This window comes from Trichosurus vulpecula, chromosome 3, assembly GCF_011100635.1.
Source record: "Trichosurus vulpecula isolate mTriVul1 chromosome 3, mTriVul1.pri, whole genome shotgun sequence".
NCBI lineage: Eukaryota > Metazoa > Chordata > Mammalia > Diprotodontia > Phalangeridae > Trichosurus > Trichosurus vulpecula.
This window is the reverse complement of record NC_050575.1, coordinates 317,327,634-317,345,052: the sequence shown is the minus strand read 5'-3', so window position 1 is coordinate 317,345,052 and position 17,419 is coordinate 317,327,634. Positions and strand designations below refer to the sequence as shown.

The window sequence follows — 17,419 nt, the reverse complement described above, 5'->3', positions numbered from 1 at the left end:
AACAACCTGCACCCAACAACACAGAAAGATCTGCATAGAATTCTGCCATTGTCTAAAAGCAATACCTGGCCATTGCTCTGTAGGAGTCATACAAAATTGTAGAGGAAAGTTAGTGAAGAGAGACAAGAGAAAGGAGCACCCAGGGGACTGTTTGTCTATTATGGAATGTAAATGACTGGATTTATACAGTTTAGAAGATGTTGCTCACTGGATGGTCCCTATGGTCTTAAGGGGTCTGTGTTGGGCTCTAATTTTAATTTTTATGATTTTCCAGTAATTTCATGAAATGTGTTAGTAAAGGAGGTTGGTTTCCATTAACCAACAAGCATTTATTCGTAAGCACTGAGAGAAATGAATAACAACCAATGATTTGGAGAGATACAGAGTTCCCCCTTTCTCTAAGGTCTTTATATCAGAAAGTTCACTCTCTGTTAAAGAGATTGCTGATGAGATTGGATTAACTTTCTTTTTTTATTTCCTTATTTTTTTTATATTTTTTTATTTTTAGTTTACCACACACGGTTCTACATAATTTTGAGTTCCAGATTTTCTCCCCTCCCTCCCCGCTCCCTCCCCAAGACGGCATGGAATCTCATATAACTACCATGTATAACTTCGCATTGAATTAATTTATGCACTAGTCAAGTTGTGGAGAAGAATTATGACTAATGGAATGAATCATGAGAAAGAAGAGACAGAACCAAAAAAAAAAACAAACCCAAAAACAAAAACAAAAAAGAAAAAATGCGAGCATGAAGTGTGCCTCAATCTGAAGTCAAACTTCATAGTTCTTTCCTCTGTCTGAAGATAGCATTCTCCATTGTGAGTCCCCTGGAGTTGTCCTTGCACCTTACGTTGCTGAGAAGAGCGAAGTATGTCAGGGTTGGTCCTCACGGAATCCATATATCTGTGGTTGTGTACAATGTTCTCCTGGCTCTGCTCCGCTCACTCAGCATTATGTCGTGTGGGTTTTTCCAGGTTGTTACGAAGTCCATATCATCCCCATTTCTTATAATAATAATAATAATCTTATTCAGACCCCACCCAGGTGTGGAAGCCATTGTGCTCTACTCAGATTTGACAGGGATAAATTCTTTGAATAGATTGTCCCTAACTGTGGGTAACTTATAAGCAAATTATGCAATCAAAGTTCATTAGGTCCAGCCCCTCATTGTAATACTCATTCTCTCATTAATTGTTAACCAATCAGAGTTGCTTAACACCCTCAGGAACACCCCTCTTCCAAGGGCTTGAAGCCATGATTGTCTTTGGCATTCAAGAGTGTCATTGACCTTTTATAATGCTAGCATTATTAATAAAATGCTAGCATTATTAATAAAATGACTAATTACCAAGAAATGATGTCTCTCGAACTTTTTAAATGCCACAGTACTTACTATGTGCCTGGTGAGGGAATTGGGGGGATTAGGACAGCAAGTGGAATTGAGTGAACCCCACTAACTACATCTTGTAACTCAATTCTGGAGCTAGCTCTGTTTCCTTTCTATTCAATTTTGGGTTTAGTCCTATATCTATCTTATGAGAAATTTTTATTCAGTTGTGGGAATTGAGAGAAAACCTTATTTTATTGGTTGAACCTAGCCCTGTGGTATGTGGCTAGGAAGCTAGACCACATCTCCCAGCTTAGAGACCTTTAACTGAAGATTTAAGTTATACTGACCAGAAACCCAGTCAGATCCAAAGACTGATGCAAAGAGTTGGCTCACAATTATACATCTCAAGCAACCCATATGTATCTGAAAAGTAGCTCCATACTAATCAGTTATTGCTTGTGTTTCTTTGATTGTTCCCAGATACTTGGTGGGGAGTGGGAAATCTCTTTTTCTGAATTCAGTGAATTGCACCTGTATACTCTCCCCTTCCCAACATGGAAAATCCCTGATCTTTCATATAATTAGAAATCACATTACCTAATATTATATAGTTTCCTTTCAATTAACTGGCTTTATTTGATTGTTTTTAACGTATGAGTCTGTAACTTGTATTCAGGGCCCAGGACCAAAGCTGAGGAAGGGAACTGGTCCTGATTTGTTGGGCAATTGCCATGCATTGCTTAATAAATTGATATGCTTGGAAGATCAGGACCTTTGTTTCTTAGTCATTTCAACTTTCACCTACCACACTGGTACTAGGTTAAGTCCTGAGGATACAAAGACGAAAGTGAAACGCTTGCCTTTCCTCCAGGAACTTACATTCTAATGGGGGAAGACTATATACATATATAGAGAAAGACTATATACATATATGCACACATATACACACACATACATACATATACCTATGAGAATATAAAGAATATATACAAAGTAAATACAAGGTAGTTTGGAGAGGGGGTGGGGGAAAGTGGGGATCAGGTGAGGGCTCTAATCCAAGGTGTTGCTTGAACTGAGTCCTGAAAGAAATCTGGGATTCCAAGAAAGGGATCTGAAGAGGAATGCAAAGTCAATGCAAAGGCAGAGATATTGGGAGATACGGAGTGTTGTGTTTAAGGAGCAGCAAGTAGTCCTATTTGATGAGATGACCAAGTACAAGGATGAGTCTAAGAAAACTAGAAAGGTAGGAAGGGTCCAGGCTAAGAAGAGATTTTTGTAGGTGATCTTGGAGGTAATAGGGAATCACTGGAATTTGTTGAGCAAGGGAGTGACAATTTAGAAAAGTCAGCCTAGTGACTAAGTGGAGGGGCTTTAGGGAGATCAATAAGGAAATTTTTGCAATAGCTCAGGTGAGAGGCGATGAGGGCCTGAGGAGGAGGGGACATCCATGAGAGATGTTGTAGAAATAGAAATAGCATCATCAACCTGGAAGGAACCTTAGAGGCTTCTTATCTTATAAATGAGAACTGAAACCCATAGAGGTTAAATGTATTTGTCCAAGTTCACACAGTTAGAAGTGGGATTTGAATCCAGATCCTTTGACGCTAGAATCCCTTCAATTTTTTACTGTACTTATACTGCCCCCTTACTGTTAGTGATTTTTCCAGATGTTCTGAGTGGGGCTATAAGCAAGCATAGGGAGAAATATCCCGAAATGAACCCAGGCCCACTTCTTTTTGTGAGTACCCATAACAAAGGGCTAACATTTGAGAAATTGTGGCAGGGGAGGAGTCATAAATTTTTGTGGTGACTTAGGGCTCTGTGGTGTTGTAGCCCCCTTAGACCTATAGCCTTTGCTGCCCTAGGTCACAGGCAACCTGAGGCTGGAACCAAATGAAAACATAATTGAGAAACACAACAAAATAAAAATATAAATACAATAAAACAGATAATATTACATTTTAAAACTAAGTCAATATGCATTGAGCTTGACACTAATGCTTTAGTGGACCCCCCTAGGCACCAGGCAGCTAACAAGCCATCTGGGGCCTTGGAGGCTACTGCCACCAACTCTGCCAATTCTCCCCACTATTTTCCACCCTGGCAGTAGGGATGGGAGAGCCTGCCACCTCTAGCTGTGTATGCTGCACCCACATAAAACTGACTTAGCAATTATATGCTCTTTGAGAGTTTCTGTACCATTGGTCTCTATTATTAGTCAAAATGATTAACAATGTACTATAAATACATCAGCAGCTTAGACACTTTTAAAAGGCTTCTATCACCAAATTTAAAAAATCGTTGTTTTCCACCTATCTAAAGCACAATAGACGTTATAGACTGGACAAAAGAAGCAAATGTGATTGATTACTAGATTCTCCAGTACATAATTATTGTCCAAAGAGTAAATTAAGTGCTTTAGTAGGTATGTTATTTCAGACCACTTGGGGATTATTTGATGCCCCTGAGAATTTGTTTTCATGGACATCTAAAAAACTTTGTCTGATTCTAACTAGTTATCCAGTATGTTAATACTCTTAATGGTAGTTGAACATGGCACAGAAGCTCTAAAAACATTTTTTTTTGGCAGGGATCAATAAACATAATTGAGGAACAGAAAATTGCAACCCAGAAAGAAAAAGATTACTCTCAGTTATAAAGGTATCATACTTTATTAAATTTAGATAGGAAAGCCATAAATTACATTTAAATGAAAATAATTTCTGTATTAAAATTCCAAAGCATAAATGTATTACTAAGCTAGACATCTGCACTGGTTCTAGAGTCCAAAGGCACTATATAAAAGAGGATTATTATAGATTATAAAAAGAGAGAATAAGGCAGCTCTGTCAATAGAATTTAGCTCATTAGTCAAGTATAGGACCATCTCTGCACATCTTGTTTAATCGGAGTTGTAATTAGTGTGAAGAAAATGGGGTTTGGCCCCAGGACATTAATATCTAGGAAAGCATGCCTCTTCCCCAGTAGAGACTATGGTCCCTGTGTTGCACCTCATGGTCTGCTTTAGTACTATGACCCCATGGTTCCCTTACTGTGGTGGCTGTCTCCCAGGCCCACTTTCCTCCCCAGCCCTTAAGGGAAAAAGGTACAGACTGCATTTGTGGTTAGATGGTCCCCCATACCACCACTGCTACCAAATCTTTACATTTCAGCAAAAAGAAATCACAGGTTATAGCTCTGAGGTTGACATTTGCAAAACATCTTCATCCACTGTTGGTTTAGGCAAGGCATAAAACAATAACCATCATCCTGCGGAACATTAGTCATTTGTTTCTAATTCCAGAACAAAGTGATAGACAGAAGCATTTGGGTTATTCAGGGTATCCTCAGAGACAAGCAGCTTTTTAAAAAATTTGTGGACAACTCTAGAGGTGAACGATTTTTATTTGTGATGCTATTGTTGCTGGATTGAAAGTTTCCCAAACTAAATACATTTGAAATTGAACTTTTGAAACTAAACACAATAGATCAGATTTTTTTTTTAAATCTGTCTTTTCCTATCTTTCCCAGTTTGGAAGTGCAATGGCCACTCATGGGCCCAGCCCCACTGCTGACTGGCAGGGAAGCTTTGACCTGATGTTTCTGACCTGGGCTGGTTTCATCCTCTTCTTCCTACCTGCCATACTGTTGCCAGACTTAATGCAGACACCTAATCAGCTTTAGCTCTACTGTAGCTAAAAACTCCCTAGCTCAAGGGATCCACCAGCCTCAGCCTCCCCTAGTATCCAGGATTACAGGCGGGAGCAACCATCCCTGGCCCTCAGATCTGATATTGCTAGATCCAACCCTACCACATGAGCAGGAGCAGAAATGTGGATATTTTCTTTCTATAGTTATGTGAAGAGATAAAATGGTGGGTTTTCTTGCCAAGATGATAGCATGACCCTCAAATCAAAAAGTTGTCAGTGAGGTAAAGCAGTGGGATTTAGGGATGGGGCTGAGGGTTGTGAGTGGGAGGTGATGTGAAGTTATAGAAAAACCGACTGTCTATGAAGCCTCCGATCTTCTTTTGCATGGACAACCACCACCCACAGGAAAATTTAAACAATTTCATCACCATTCATTTGGTGTTGTAAAAAACAAAAAAGTCATCGATGAAACATTTTTTAATAAAAGTAATATTGAATGTCCTCATTTCTCTAGAAATAGCATTGAGGAAAAAATCTTTTGAAAGTTTCTTCTGAGTTAATGAACTTAAAAATAAGAAAATCTAGTTCTAAAAGCATCAAAAAAAGCTGAGCAATAGCTGATAATTCATATTAAAAATAACTACAGTGTTTTTAATTGACAACAAGTATTTTACGCAAATGTTAAACAGCCTTATAGAAAAATGAAGCCAAATCATAATAAAACCAGCCCAAATCTCAGGCTCTTGAATCATTTCAATCCAGTGTAGAATGAATATTAATCATCGCCTCCACAGAGTATGAGCAGAACTTTCCTGTAATCTCCTGATGTGTCATCCTAGAAGAAATAATGCCATAATCAGAAAAATTTATCTTCTTGAAGTATTTAGACAGTTCCTGACTTAAATATGAGGCTTACATATAGCAGCCACCAGAAGAGCCACCCCAGCCTGGCAGCCCAATCTATGGCCAGAAACTCCTCATCCCTCTTCACTACCTCTGATTGAGATTTTCCTATCCTATTCCTCTTGGGCCACTATTCCCTGTAACTTCTCCCCACCACTTCTCCTCTCAGGGCAGGTGGTGGTTTTAAGGGAGGAAGCAATGAAAATGGAGTCAGGAAGACCAATTAGGAGTCCATGGAAAGAGGAGTGGTAGTTGAATGAGTGAAGAGAAGGGAAGAGATGCAAGAGATGGGGAGACAGAATTAAGACTTGGCAACCAGTTGGATATGGGGAGGAGGGGGAACAGAAAGTCAAAGAATGAAAGAACAAAAGATCATCTATTTAGAACTGAAAAGAATCTCAGAGGTCTTTAAGCTAATCTCAAAACCGAGACCTAGAAAGGCTACATGACTGGCCCAGGGTCTCATAGGCAGTAAGTGACAGACCTGGAATTTTCACCTAAGATTTCTGATACCAAAACCATTAGTCTTTCCATTATTACAATACTGACATTTATATAGCATTTACTATGTATCAGGTGCTCTGCTAAATGTTTTACAATTATCTTATTTGATCCTCACAAGAACCCTGGGAAGTAAGTACTGTTTTGCAGATGAGGAAATTGAGGCAAACAGATGTTAAGTGACTTGCCCAGGCTGACACAGCTAGGAAGTGTCTGAGGCTAGATCTGAACTCAGGCCCAGCGCTATGCCACCTAGCTGCCTAAACTGAGGGACTTTTGAGGTTGCAAATCTGGGTGACTGGAAGGATAGTGGTCATTTTACAAGAAATAGGAAAGTTTAGAGGAAGTCTTAATTTAGGAAGAAACACAATGTATTCTCTTTTGGACATCGAGGAGATATCCGGCATACAACTGGAAATGCAATCCTGTCTCCCCAAACAAATACTATATGATGTTGTTTCTATGGGAAGATGTGTTCCAAGTGTCAAATGGCCAATTTCTGTATCAGCCCTTGGAACACACCCTGTTTATAAGTCAGATGGGATATCATATAAAATTTCAGTTTCCTACTCTATAAAGGAAGAGGTTGAATTTGATGATCTCTAAGATGCAGTTCTCTATCTTGATATCATCACCTTTGTTTCTCCTCCCTCCCTTACTCACTGAGCCACCCCTCATCATAAAGAATTTTTTAAAAGGCAATTCAGCAAAACTAACCAATAGAACCAACTAAACCTGATAGTACATTCAGGGTTCTACATCCATAGGACCTCATAAATACAAAGAGTAGAGGGAGGTGCCTTTTCTCATTGCTTCTTCAGGACCTAGTTTGGTCATCATAATAATACAGGGTTAAGTTGTGGAGCTTTTATCCTTTCTAATTACATTGTTGTAAGTTGGGGGTATGCTAGTAGATGTTCAGCAACTGGCTCTCTGCAGTTTAAACTGCATTATTAACATTTTCTCCAAAATTTTCTTAAGTCTTTGCAATCAACAAAACAACAAATCAAGCCCTAGTTTGAAGTTGGCTGTAAATACAATGAAAATTTAACAACTGGCTCTAGACAGCCAGTAAGAGCTGGCTCCAGCATACCCCTTGTTGTAGTTACTGTGTTTGCTTTATTGCCATTTCTGTCTACTCCAGAAGCACATCCATAACTGACAGATTTTAGGGTTTCAAAGTGGTGGTTCCACCATTGTTAGCAAAGCCAGATTATTGCAAGATTATAAGATTGTACTAACTAGTTAATAGTCCAGCTTGGCGTTACCCTTGGCAGCTGCCTCTCTCCATTTGTCAAGGAGGTCAGATGTTTGCTGACCAAGGCACTTCCTGAACTCTCTTTGTCTCCTTTGTTGGGATAATTAACTTACATTGCTTACACTTCTCATTAAAGAACTGTATGATAAGAAGAGAAGATGAGCTGGCCACATGGTAAGAAAGAGAGATGACAGGTGAACATTCCACAAGTCCCCTTGAGATGTCAGGAGAAAGTAAGGAAGGACTCCATCACATTAGATGGATCCTCTGTAATGAACTTACGTGAGGACATAGGCAAGAGTCACATAGGACAGATAGACAGACATAGATGGTTTGAGATCTATGTCGTTGGAAGGAGCTTCCAAATTGAAAAGATCACAGATCTGGCCATCTGAGTATTTGAATGAGTTGTTATGTATATTTTTTTTTCTTAGTTTTGCTTACTTCAGTCTGCCTCGGTTCATTTACATATTTCCATGCTTCTCTGAATTCTTTATATCCACTGTTTCTTATGACACAATAATATTCCATTACATTCACATACCATGCTTTGTTTAAACATTCTCCAATTGATGAGCATCTACTTTGTTTCTCTTTTGCATCTACTTTGCTTTTTGCTACCAAAAAAAGCACTGTAATGAATATTTTAATGTAGATAGAACCTTTCTTTCTCTGACTTCCTTAGAGTTTATGCCTTGCAGTGGGGTCTCTGTGTCAAAAAGTATGGGTATTTGATCACCTTTTAACAAATCATAATTCCAAATGACTTTCCCAGAATAGTTGGACCAATTTACAACTATATGCATTGTATTCCTGTGCCTTTAATTCTATGGCCCCCTAATACTATTTCCATCTCTTGTCATCTCTGCCAACGTGACAGATGTAAGGTTTAACCTCAGAGTTGAAACCTTTCATTCTTAGGTGACCAAGTGGAAAAAAAGGATCCAATATTACTAAGAAGCTATTCCATATCCCTAGCAATCTTTTAGCTCCCCTTCCTGTCCCTCCCATAAGGTTATAGCTCTAAAAGGCTAATTATGTAAGGCATCAGCACCACATCTTTTCCCAATGTTTTTTGCCTAATTCACATTCCTCTCTATTTTAATGCCTTTATCTTCGAAGAAGAAAACAATAACCAATCAGATTATCAGTCTACAAAAATTGACAGTGGGTAAATATGGGCCTAATTTATGCCATCCTACTTCAAAGGCATCCCTCCTCCAAAGACACTGAAGTCTAAATTTTACTCTGCCTTCATACACACAACAATCATTATGCAGACAAGTCAAACATCCTGTGAACTCTTCCACCTCCAGCTTCTAACCTTGCCAAGTCTTAAGAATCAGGGGAAAAGGAAAGGAATGAGAAATTCCTGATATTTTCTCTTTGTAGATAGAGGTAATAATGCTGTTGTACCCTGCCTGTCCTGGTCAGACCACATCTGAAATACTGTGTTCATTTCTAGGCACCACAGGTTATGAGAGTCAGTCAAGCAACATTTATTAAGTACTTGCTATACTCCAGGCGCTGAGCACAAAGAATTGGCACACACAAAGAATGCAAAAAGATAGTCCCTGCTGTCAAGGAGCTCACAGCTAATAGGGGAGACAAATAGGAAATAACTGTGGACAAACAAATATTATTATCTATCGGTCTATGATAAATTGGAAATAATCAAAAAGAGGCATTGACAAGTTGGAATATGTCCAAAGAAGGGCTGTAAATATGATGGACAAAAGCAGATCAGTTGGAAGAACTTTGGCTACTTGTCCTGAAGAAAAGAAAACTTGGTGGGGAACACGAAATACTCAAAAGGCTATCGTATCTAAGAGGAACTAGACTTGTTCTATTTGACCCCAGAGGGAAGACTGAGGACCAATGAGTGTAAGCTGCAAGAGGCAGATTTCAGGTTCATGTGATGAAGTTTCCTAACAATGGATTGCCTTCCTAATAGGTCTTCCAGTAGAAATGTTTTCAAAGAGATGCTTGTGAAGCAATGAGTTTGGACTAGATGGCCTCTGAGGTCCCTTCCAACTCTTCAGATAAGGGAACAAGAAATTGGCTTGGGTCATCATTAGCATCCAATGAATTTGATTAGGAACTTATCTTTCTATCAGTGTTTGTCCTTTAGGGCAAAGCAAGACTTTTCTGACTTACCTTGATGAAAGAATATAGAGACTTCCCATAGAGCCTCCGGAAATTCTCCCTTATGTCCAACATGTCAATCTCTGAACGGGAAACCATCACTCTGATGAGAGTATCATCATCAGTACCTAAGCCCTGAAAAAGACAAAAGCAGCAAAATTCAAAACCACAGCCAAACTAGGAATGATGGTTACTGATGCATGCTGGAATAATGAGAACACCAAACTTCCTCTTTAGTTCATTAACTCAGGACTGTATGACTTCCCATATTTTATGTGACAGCATATATATCTAATTTGCATGTGGCTAACAATAACCATCTCAAAGTCTCCCCAAACAAGCAGCTGTTGTGTAGTAGGATTTAGTCACAAGTTCTAGATTCAAGTCCCACCCAGGCCACTTACTAACTTTGTGACTGTGAGCAAGTTAGTTCCCCTTCCTTGAGTTCTTCATTTTACTAATGCTTAAGCCACCTGGGTTACAGGAGTATTATGAGGACACAATGAAAGATGGATGCTATGTGCTTTACAAAGTGCAAAACACTTTAGAAATGCCAGTTGTTAAGTAAAAATGATATTACTCCTGACCTTCTACTTCTCCCTACACCTCACCCCTCTTCTACATGCCTCTTCTGCCTTCAATGCACCCTTCAATTATTCCACCCCAGCCTGCTTCCTGAGGCCTTCCCTTTAGCTCTGGCCTCAATTTCTTCCCTTCAAAATCTAAACCCTTTAGTTAACAAATTTAACTTTACATTTCCTTCAGTCCTAGAATTCCTTGCCCCATTGTCCTATGAACATGCATTCCTTCCCAGGACCCACTCCTAGATCATTTCCATCATCTGTTCTTCTCTGTTCCTGTTCGTATGATGCTGGACACTGTCGGAAGAAGTCAAACAACCATCTAAACCGAGTCTACTACATATCTGTGTTATCCAATCCTTTTACTCCTCTTTGATTCTCTAGCCCACTCCCATATGCATCTTTTCTAAACTTTTTTCTTCTCTAACCACCTATAGCACCTCCCCACTCCCTTCCGACAGAGGCTGTTGCTATTCTTCAATGGAGAATTCTTCATTGAAAAAAGTAAGATCACCTAGGTTGAACTCTTGTCTCCCTCAGTCCTATACTTTATATAGCCTCAACTTCACTCCTCATCATCTCCTCCTTTTCTCCAATCTCAAAAGATGAGATAGCTTTACTCTTTTTCAATGTACAACTTCTACTTGTAGCTCCAAACTCATCCTCTCCCATCTCCTCTTCAGATTTACCCCCTCAATCCTCCTTTCTCTCTCCTTAAATTTCAACTTCCTCCTATGCACTGGCTCTCTTCCCTAATGTCTTCAAATACCTAAATGTAAAAAGAAGAAAAAAAGGCCATCATTATGGCCCTACCATTTCCTCAAATCATCCTCATATATGTCTCCTCTTTACATAACCAAACCTTTGAAAAAAAGCTATCTAGTCATTGTCTTTCTCCACTTCCCACTCAATTCTCAGCTCTCATAATCTGACTTCAGTCCCATCACTGAACAGAAAGTTCTCTTTACAAGGTTATCACTGATCTTTAAGTCCAATGGCCCCTTCTCCTCTTCATCATTTTTATGTCTCTGTGGTGTTTGGTAGCGTTAAAAACCTCTTTCTGCATACTTTTACCTCCCTAGGTTTTCTCTGTCATGGTGATCCTTCTTGTTCTCCTTTGTTGATTCAGTATCTATGTCCTGCCCTCTTTGAGTATAAACCAGAGTCCTTTCCTGAGTCCTCAGGGTCACACAGGTCTCAGGACAGGATCCTGTTTTACACCCAAGCAAAGAAGGCAGGACATGGATACTGGACTGAGGCCAGATTTGAACTCATGAAGATGAGTTTTCCTGATTCCAAGCTCAGTGCTCTATCCACTGCACCACGTAGATGCCTACCTGACATATAACAGGTTTCTAATAAACATTTGTTGACTGATTCATTACCTTCATTGATTTGTAGAGCCTTTCAGCAAAATATGCAGATTTATTCCTCATGCATTTTACTGTGGAGGGAAAAAAAAGGCAGTAGAAAGAAATCATAGATGAAATATAGTGAAAGTAACACTAATAATGATAGCAATAACTGACATTTATGTAGCACTTTAAGGTTTGTGAAGATGAAAAACGTTCCCTAGGACAAAATGTTTTATGATAAGCTATCAAGCAGCATCTTTTGATCCCCTTAAAAGAGAAGCTTTAACCATACAATGTTCTTTGGGGATGAATAGGTCAACTGGACAGGTCATGTTAAAGTACTTTTCAGGGAAAAGCTATCCTCTTGGGGAATAAGTTGGGGATCACAGGTGTAGAATGAGGAATCTGTTGTTAGTTAAGGTCAATGTATCAGTTTATTTTGTGTAACTATACTTCTTTGTTATGACGGGTGGGTTTTTTTTAGGGGGAGGAAATTAGAAAATGACGGGAATGTTTTTCTTCAAAAGCAGCAATAACATTTAATTTTTAAAATGTCTAGGGGGCGGAAAATTGACCTCAGTTAATCTTGTTACTAGTACAATGGAAAGAATAGTGGCTCTGAAATCAGAAGAACTAGGTTCAATCTTGCCTTTCATGTTCACTACCCTTTATGACCTAAAGCAAACCGCTTAACCATCCTAGGCCTCAGTTTACTCATCTGTAAGATGATAAGGTTAAGCTAGATGGCCTCTGAGGTCCCTTTCAGTTCTAGATCTAGGATCTTATGATCCTTGACAAAAAGAGGCATGGAGGTCATTAAAAAACAGGTAAATATAGTTTCAAAATGACAGTTCTAGATCTAGGATCTTATGATCCTCGAAAAAAAAGGGCATAAAGGTCACTAAAAAACAGGGGTGAATACAGTTTCAAAATGACAGTTCTAGATCTAGGATCTTATGATCCTCGAAAAAAAAGGGCATAAAGGTCACTAAAAAACAGGGGTGAATACAGTTTCAAAATGACAGTTCTAGATCTAGGATCTTATGATCCTTGCAAAAAAGAAGCATAAAGGTCACTAAAAAACAGGGGTGAATAGTTTCAAAGTGACTGGTCATTAAGCTCTAAGATTCTTTCATATCTTCCCTGACCTGTAGAGGAAGAAGGTGCAGACAGAAACCAAGTCAACAGATGGTGACTTTAAGCTAGGTAATACCTAGAAAAATAATCAGAGGCTAAAAAAAAATCTCCTCGTTTAAAATCTGGATGGGAACTGAGGGTGGTTTAAACAACCTATAAAGAAGAAAGAAACATATACTCCCACACCATAAAAAGTACTAGTAATATGGACAAAGACATGAAAAGATCAGTCATCATTTTTTCCCCTTGAGAATTGTCCAAAAAAGTAGATTCTCACCTATTGCCAGTAAAGCATCTTCAAAGTGGCCCGATGTCTCGGATTTGATGCTGTGCTCGATATCCTTTTGGGAAATCCTCTTGTATTCATCAAACACTACATTTGGGAGCAAACAACATTAACAATAAGACAGATTTTTGTACATGGCTGATGTGGGCATTTATTTTGCTTGACTGCTTATTTGTTACAAAAGTTTTTGGTTTTTGGCTTTTTTTCAGGAGGGGTAATCTGGGAGGAGAAAAATAAATGCTTGATAACTGGGGGGGGGGGGGAATCAGTTACTTTTAGAAAATAGTAACAAGAAAAATGTGAGAATAAGCATTTTTTTTAAACCGGGAACCTATAATAGTAAATCTTCAGTCCTTTTAGAAGAAGGAAACATTTTGCCACTGAGTAGGGGTTTGGTTTGCTGGTCAGCTAAATGTGCATGTGCTTGAATTCCTGGCTTGGGCATTAACTTCTGGCCTCATTTTTTCTCATAGCAAGTCAAAACTGAAGCCATCCAGTCCCTCCACTGATTAGTGTTTCAATAAGAACTGGCTGTTTCAACTCTTTTTAATAGACCAAGACATAATTAGATTTTCCTCAATTATTTGCAAAGTGTATCCAGCTGTCACTAGTGTGTTCCTACTGGTGCCTCTCTCCTCCCTCTGGATCCAACCACATCAAGAATTTGGAAACAAACGGTCGTGTTCGACTTTCCAAATGCTTCTCACAGCATCTGCTTCCCAGTCCTCAAACACAGAAGTTCCCTGACTCCTTAGTCCCCAGGCTTATGGGGCCTGCCATAGTTGTTTCCAAAAGACATTCCTTTTAAAGGCATCCCTAGGACATCACCACCAGGGGGAGATTTATGCTACTGAAAAAACGCACTAGGGAACAAATGAGAGCTCACAATCTCAAAGTTGATAAGCCCATAAATATTTGTTTGCAGCAGTAATTATCTGTGGATAGCATCCAAGTGTGTGGAATAATTTGAAACTTCAAAATGGATTGTTCCTATTCAATTTTTTAGTTTGTGTGTGTGTGTAGCTTACTAAACTGATTCCACTTAATGTTTAATGTTTCCCAAGAGCTAAGAAAAATAAGTAATTGGAAGACCATGGAGTTGTGCTTCTAAAGTTTGCCACAGGCTAATGCCTGAAATGACATAAGTAAAAGATAAAATACCTCATTACATTTCTTTTGCCTCTCAAAATAGAAAAACAGTGATTACAGTCATTCTTTTGTGATCACATAGCACGTTTTCCTACAAAGAACTCAAAGGCACACTGCAAAAATCAGACAGGAATCTGCACATGTCAGTTGAATGAGAGATTGAGAAATACACATTAAATAAAATTTACAATTACCTGTTCATCAGTACACCCCCTAAAGTAGCTGCCTCAATTACTTTAAATACCTTAAGTACTATTCAAGAATAAGTACCACTAATAATTATATTTTCCTTGCTGTATACTAAAGAATTCTCTTTTTAAAAAATTGAATTAGAATAGTAAGTCTTGAGATTGCTGATATTAAGTTAGAGACTTGACTATAAAGATTGTTTCCTAGAAACACACACACCAAAGAGGCTCTGAGTACATTATTCATGCTGCTAATAATTAATGATAAATATGTCATTATTTTGATTGATTCTTGCTACATACTACATGGTAGATAAAGCTGTGCAATTTTCAGAGCATATTCCTCCCAAAAACCCTGTTAGGGAGCACAGGGGACTTAGGTGGCTCACCCATGGTCTCCTAGGTAGACACTGGACTCAACTCCAGGGCTTCTGACTCTAGGTATAATTTGCTTTCCCTATTGCCATGCTGCTTTCTGTAATGTTCCTGCTTTGTGAATTCATTGGTATGGGTCCTGCCTCTGATGCAGATGGCAACCTCTCTGTAACCTGATGGACCATCTTTGAGAGTTGCTGTGGCCAAAGAACTCAGCATCCTGAATTCAGCCAGCCTGGTGATGAGCTTCCCCATACAAAGCAAGGCTGATGCTCACATAACATACATTCAGTCCATTGCTAAAGCTCTAAGGTGAAATTTTGGTAGGGTCTGCTATATTTTGTACTCTAGTGACAGCTTTTGAGAGCCTAGAGACACCTCCACATATAGATCTACATGCCTATGGAGGCATATGGTCCAACCCCCTCATATTATAGATAAGGAAACTGAAGCCTAGGGAGATTAAGTGAATTGCCTAAGGTCATATATGTATTAAAGCAAGCAGCAGAACTAACCCAGTTTGAACCCAGTTTGTCTGACTCTAAATGTGATGTTCTTTCTCCTGTACCGCGCGCGCGTGTGTGTGTGTGTGTGTATGTCATTCCAAAGTTGCCGTATCAAGACATGTACTTGATGTGAAACTATTCAGTACAGTACTTTTCATCTGTACTGAATAAAGTAGGAAAAATTTATAATTAATACATATAAAGCTGAATTCATCTTTCAGGAAATATATGGAAATATAGCCAAAAACTCTTGAAAAAAAGCCAATCCTTACTAATAATCAAAAAGATAAATTAAAATAACTTTGACATGGCATGTCACACCCATATGACTGATAAAAACAGTAAAACTCAATGCTGTCAGGGTTGTGAATAAACAAGTATACTCATTCACTGATGGTAGAGTTCAAAACTTGTGGAATCATTTTAGAAAACAATCTGCAATACACAGTAAATGTTACAAAAAGAATAATACCCTTTGACCTAATAATTCCATCACTAGGAATATAGCCTAAAAGATTTATCATAACAATCTTTTAAGAAAGAATTTTAATGCAAGGACCTAAAACAACTCCAAAAGACTCATGATGGAAAATGCCATCCACATCCAGAGGAAAAAATATGGAGTCTGAATGCAGATCAAAGCATACTATTTCTCTCTTGTTTTGTTTTGTTTTTTTCTTTCTCATGGTTCCTCCCATTCATTTTAATTCTTCTATACAACATGACTAATGTGAAAATGTTTAATGAGACTGTATATGTAGAGCCTATATTGGATTGCACACCATCTTGGGGAGGGAGGCAGAGAAAATTTAAAACTTATGGAAGTGAATGTTGAAAACTAAAAATAAATTAATTCGTTAAAAAAGTTTTCTGATTGAAGATTTTCATAGCAGCCTTATCATAGCTGCAAAAAAGAAAGAATATAGTATAATAGCATTAAGACCAACAAGTGTCAGGAATATAGAGAGATCTTCTGGAAAGGCTTTATGAAATAATGCAAATTAAATAAACACCATAGCCAGAAGCACAGAGTATACACTAACAATAATCATAAGAAAATGAGGATGAACAAAGAATCCTGATGGAGACTTAGTGGGAGTGACTAAAGAGCTATGCATTGTAGGTGCTGAAATTCATATAACCGTAAATAGTCATTAAGCAAGTTTAATGCACAGCACTAAATTTTTAATAAATTACTTAATGAAAAAAATGTAACCAAGGGCTTTACCGTGAAGTAGGTGATTTCGGTTCCGAGAACAGAGAATGGACAGGAATTTCACCTCATCGGTTCCCCACTTCTTCTCACCAGCCTCATACAGGTCCTAATGTGAATTAAAACACATGAAAGGGTCAGATTCTTCTAGTTCTAAGATCCTGGGGCTACTTGACATTTTCATAAAGCCAAATGGGGTGGGTTGGTTGGAAACCCTACACTTGGCACATAGGAATTGTTAATTGCATCTAGGATAAAATATAAGCTCTACTATTTAAGTTTTAAAGCCCTTCACAAAATGGCCTCAACACTTTCTAGCCTTATATGACTCTTCCTTGGCCTTCTCTCTGTTCCTCACACATTGGGACTTCATCTCCCACCTCTATACTGGCTTTTCCACATGCCTGAAATGTACTTTCTCCTCGCTTCTGCCTCAAAAAATCCAAAGACTAAACTCAAGCATCTCCTATATGAAATTTCTCCTGATCTCCCACTTGCTAGTGACATCCCTAGCTACCTAACTTGCATTAATTTGTATTTATTACCTATTTATGCTGTATATACTTATATCTGTCCTTGTCTCTTCCATTAGAATGTTAGTTGGTTGAGATTGTTTCATTTTTTGCTTTTGAATCCTGAGCCTCCAGCACCTGGCACATAATAGGCAATTAATAAATGTTTATGGATTGAGTCATTAATTGCCTCCATGGCCCAGGAAAGGTTCAATGAAAAGGGACAATCAACAAACACAAGACAGTGCCTAATGAACTCTTTGGTTGTATGAGGTTCTCCATCCATTTGGTATCCTCGTTAAAATGCCATCACAATTTCCATTCTA

The 17,419-nt window shown here is 38.5% G+C and overlaps 1 protein-coding gene across 1 annotated transcript in view; it reads right to left on the bottom strand.

Moving 5' to 3' along the window:
- Window positions 1–3,987: 3,987 nt before the first annotated feature.
- Window positions 3,988–17,419, bottom strand: part of ANXA4 (annexin A4) — a 70,322-nt gene continuing 56,890 nt past the window's right edge. The window contains exons 9-13 of the mRNA XM_036752107.1: window positions 16,597–16,690; window positions 13,142–13,237; window positions 11,758–11,816; window positions 9,804–9,926; window positions 3,988–5,819 (exon numbers count right to left, since the gene is read on the bottom strand). Coding sequence (XP_036608002.1) covers window positions 5,760–5,819; window positions 9,804–9,926; window positions 11,758–11,816; window positions 13,142–13,237; window positions 16,597–16,690 — 432 coding nt within the window. The 3' untranslated portion in view covers window positions 3,988–5,759. The remainder of the gene's footprint in view (window positions 5,820–9,803; window positions 9,927–11,757; window positions 11,817–13,141; window positions 13,238–16,596; window positions 16,691–17,419) is intronic.